This window comes from Nicotiana attenuata, unplaced genomic scaffold (genome assembly GCF_001879085.1).
Source record: "Nicotiana attenuata strain UT unplaced genomic scaffold, NIATTr2, whole genome shotgun sequence".
NCBI lineage: Eukaryota > Viridiplantae > Streptophyta > Magnoliopsida > Solanales > Solanaceae > Nicotiana > Nicotiana attenuata.
The window spans coordinates 87,619-91,136 of record NW_017672574.1 but is presented as its reverse complement, the minus strand read 5'-3'; the positions used below and the strand labels follow the sequence as shown (position 1 = coordinate 91,136).

The 3,518-nt window shown below is 39.2% G+C and overlaps 1 protein-coding gene across 1 annotated transcript; it reads right to left on the bottom strand.

Moving 5' to 3' along the window:
• Positions 1-1,729: 1,729 nt before the first annotated feature.
• Positions 1,730-3,092, bottom strand: LOC109213716 (probable carbohydrate esterase At4g34215). Its single transcript, XM_019377548.1, has 2 exons — positions 2,517-3,092; positions 1,730-2,011 (listed from the first exon to the last, which is right to left on the bottom strand). Exons 1-2 carry the CDS (start codon positions 3,090-3,092, stop codon positions 1,790-1,792), a joined length of 798 nt encoding a protein of 265 aa, XP_019233093.1. The 3' UTR covers positions 1,730-1,789.
• Positions 3,093-3,518: the final 426 nt, after the last annotated feature.

Sequence of the window (3,518 nt, the reverse complement as noted above, 5' to 3'; positions counted from 1 at the left end):
AATTTCTTCAACAGAACATACTCGATCTCATCATCCACTAAGTTATTCCCTTTGATGGCGCATGTGTAGGAGGTAACATGCTCGTTTGGGTCGGTCGTTCTATCGTACTTAGGAATCTCGGTCATGCGGAATTTTTTAGGGATCAGATTTGGATCCGCACTCGGAGGAAAGGTTTTTGCACGAACTTCTTAGAACCTAGGACTTTCAGTATCGCTGGCGCTCCCGGGATTTGGTCGACCTTGGAATTGAAGGTTTCTACCTTATTGTCATTAACTTCGATTTTCTTCTCCCCTGATTCTATCCATTTTGTCAGCTCCTCGAGTATTTTTATGATCTCGTGGTTAGTCCCCGATTCATTTCCATTCGACCTCTCTGCAACTGGTTCGTCCCTGCGCCTGATTTTTCGGGATGGATCGGGTTCAATTCAGCTCGGTGCATGGCTTTGGTTCTGTAATTGAGCTATCGCCGCCTGTTGAGACTGTAACATTTCGAAGATCATCCGTAAATTAATCCCCCCCTCCATTGTTTTGAGTATTATGTGTTGTCGATCGGGCTCCACCACAGATGCTATTCTCGGGGTCGGTAAGCAGATTTGTGTCGATAGCCACATGCGAGTTAGCGTCCAACGGGTCCGCGACTGGAATTCCAATGGGATTAGTGGGCGGTACCTCGTTACCGGGCGCTATGTTGTTATTTTTACCGTGGTGACCAGACTCATTGTCAACAGATAGAGGTGCTAATTGTGAGTTTGACATTCTGAGCTTAACCTGAAACTAGAGGCACTTCAAAGAACAAGTGTAAAGTAGTGTGTGTTATGGAAATTTGTATCAAATAACCACTATAATCCTTAGCCCCACGGTGAGCGCCAAACCGTTTAGCCTCAAAATCGGATAACAATTGAATTTGTAAGTGGTTTTAAGGATACGTGAATTAAATTGACACAAAGCGATAAATTAAATTACAATTGAAATAAAATATGATAAAGTAAATTCAAACCACACGAACTGAACAGTTACAGCCTTGGGGGGGGGGGGGGTGAGCCACCCTTGAACAGAATGCACTTCGATCAGTGTCAAGATGCAGTTGAATAAGTGCTTAAAGAGAAAATAACAGTATATTGCTTCTGAATGCGTGTTACAATGTCTTTTACAAGTAATCAGACCCCCTTTATATAGTAGTGGAGTCCTATATTAGGTACAACTCTATAAAAGGTAAAAATTCCCTAATTAACTGATTGCTAATCTCACGTCGACATATGCCGAGATCTCCGCCGTGATATTCGGTCGGTTACGGATATTACGGCCTTCTGTTGGTCGAGCTTGACTGCCTGACAATGTTCTTCGAAGTTAATCAAGGCCAGGACTGATTTGAATCATGTCCCAGATATATATTCTGGAGGGCGGGTGTTATGGGTCAGATTCAGAATTGATGAGGTCCCTACCTCGGTCTAGGCCCCCGGTTATCATATCTCGAGCTTGGCCTATCATGTCGGAGACTGGGATATACTTCGAGACCGGTTTTACCCGTATACATGTTAAAAGTAGTTATGTTCGGTGTAAAATTAGATCGATTAATTGTTCTTTCAAATGAAATTAGATAAGTGGCAATTATTAAAAACTCTTCTCATAATTATATATGAAAGTGACCTTAATGACTTGTTGCAGAAATGGTAACGATCTCATTTTCAGTTATCATTACCCCAAACTTGAATACAGTTTCCCTACATATATACAGAATTTAATCAACTGAATAAAATTATAAAATAAAGTATTACATTTCTGAAGGTGAATTATTCCTCCAAAAAAATAGGGGCTGTGTCTGAACCAAACTGCAGAAAAGCATTAGCCAACATCTGGCCAAGTTGGACCTCTGATGGACTACTGAGATGCACATAATCTGGGCCTGCTTTGAGCCCATTAGCATCAACTGTTCTTACATTTGGAAGGTCAATCCCCAACTGAGCCTCTCTTATAATATCCTTATAAGGCCCTAGTGTTGTTGCTAATGCCACCTGTACATCCACAACAAAGCCCAAAACATAGGGAAAAAATCAAATAAGCACCTAGTAGCAACTAAATATACTCGAAAGAGAGTTAACTCGAATATGCTTTAAGTTTTATATACTGTCATTGCATTTAACTTAAATCCTATTCAAAATACTACTACAAAGTATGCTAAAATAAAAAGACATGAAAAATTGCTATTATTAGCCGGCAAATAGTAGTGAGATATCCTTCGCTTTGTTATAAAAAAATCTCATTGATTTGTTTCTTAATAGTACATATATATATGTTGAAAGCAAGCCTTGCCAGAAAAACAAGCAAAAAAAGAAAAAATAGATAAATAATTTAATTTTCATATATTCTTTGCCAGTAGTGCCATCCTCCCCGCTGGCTGTATGGGCGGGTTGTCCCTCGCTGCTGCGTTCTTTTAAGCTATGGATTAAAGGAACAAATGTAGTTGAATGGAACAGCAGGCGGGTTACAGCATATAAAAGTTAAACTTATTGGAATAACCTGAATAATAAGGAGGGAAGGTGCATGCAAGTCATTGCGCGCATCGGTGAAGAATTTCTGCAATCTAGAATTATACAATTTTGCATCCTCAAAATCCAAAGTATCATTCTCTCCTTGATACCACAAAAGGGCTCGAAGTGTCCCACCACATTGTAACGCTGCCTGAGTTCTATTTAGCATCTTGTTATAAAAAAACGATCCTTGAGACCATTGGCTAATCTTTGTTGCACCAACAGCACATGGCACCAAACCAATCACACCTATTTTAGGGTCATTTTTCAATACAGAATTAGCAAATGACATGCTAGGACCAACCCCACAAACTGCATAGAAATCAATATCTTGATGAATTGTTGGCTCTTTTGCTTCCTCCCAAGAAAGTCCTGATGTTAGCCTGAGAATAGATGAATTTGACTGACATTCAAGTGGAATATATCCATCCCAAATGTCATTCACAACCCCTCCTCGTCCAGACATGTTGCTTTGCCCTGCTAAAATAAATATGTTTTTGTTGCAATTTGCTTTCGTGACCCAAATGGGGTTTGCCAAAAGAATAAAAAAAAAGTAGGGCATCATCGTTTTCTTGGGGATGTAGTGGTTGATATCACAAATAAAGGTGGCTTTTTTTTTTTTTTTTTTTTTTTTTTTTTGTGCTAAAGCATTCTGCATTAAATACTACCGGTGAAGCCACGGTTGAGCCGTTGAGGTCATATATTTAGGTTGGCAAACATGCATATGGTGGTTTTCAAATAAAGTTATACCAATATCCACCATTGTATCAAGTCACGTTTAATTTCGGGATTGTTATTCCACCCTCAATAATAGTGTCAATTAAATCCGAGATTGCATTGTATCCTGAGATTGTTATCCCTTATTCCGCCAATCGTAATATGTGCAAAAAAAACAACTATAGATAGAGTTGGAATACAGTTCAGAATTCTCTTAATTCAAAATCCAAGGTGTTTAAATTGTTGAATCTGCCCATAACTTGGTGTGTGCAGC

Coding starts and splice junctions, on each gene's coding strand:
- LOC109213716 (XM_019377548.1), bottom strand. CDS start 3,092: ATGATGCCCTACTTTTTTTTTATTCTTTTGGCAAACCCCATTTGGGTC. Junction 2,012..2,516: donor CTTCCCTCCTTATTATTCAG/GTTATTCCAATA, acceptor GTGGATGTACAG/GTGGCATTAGCAACAACACT.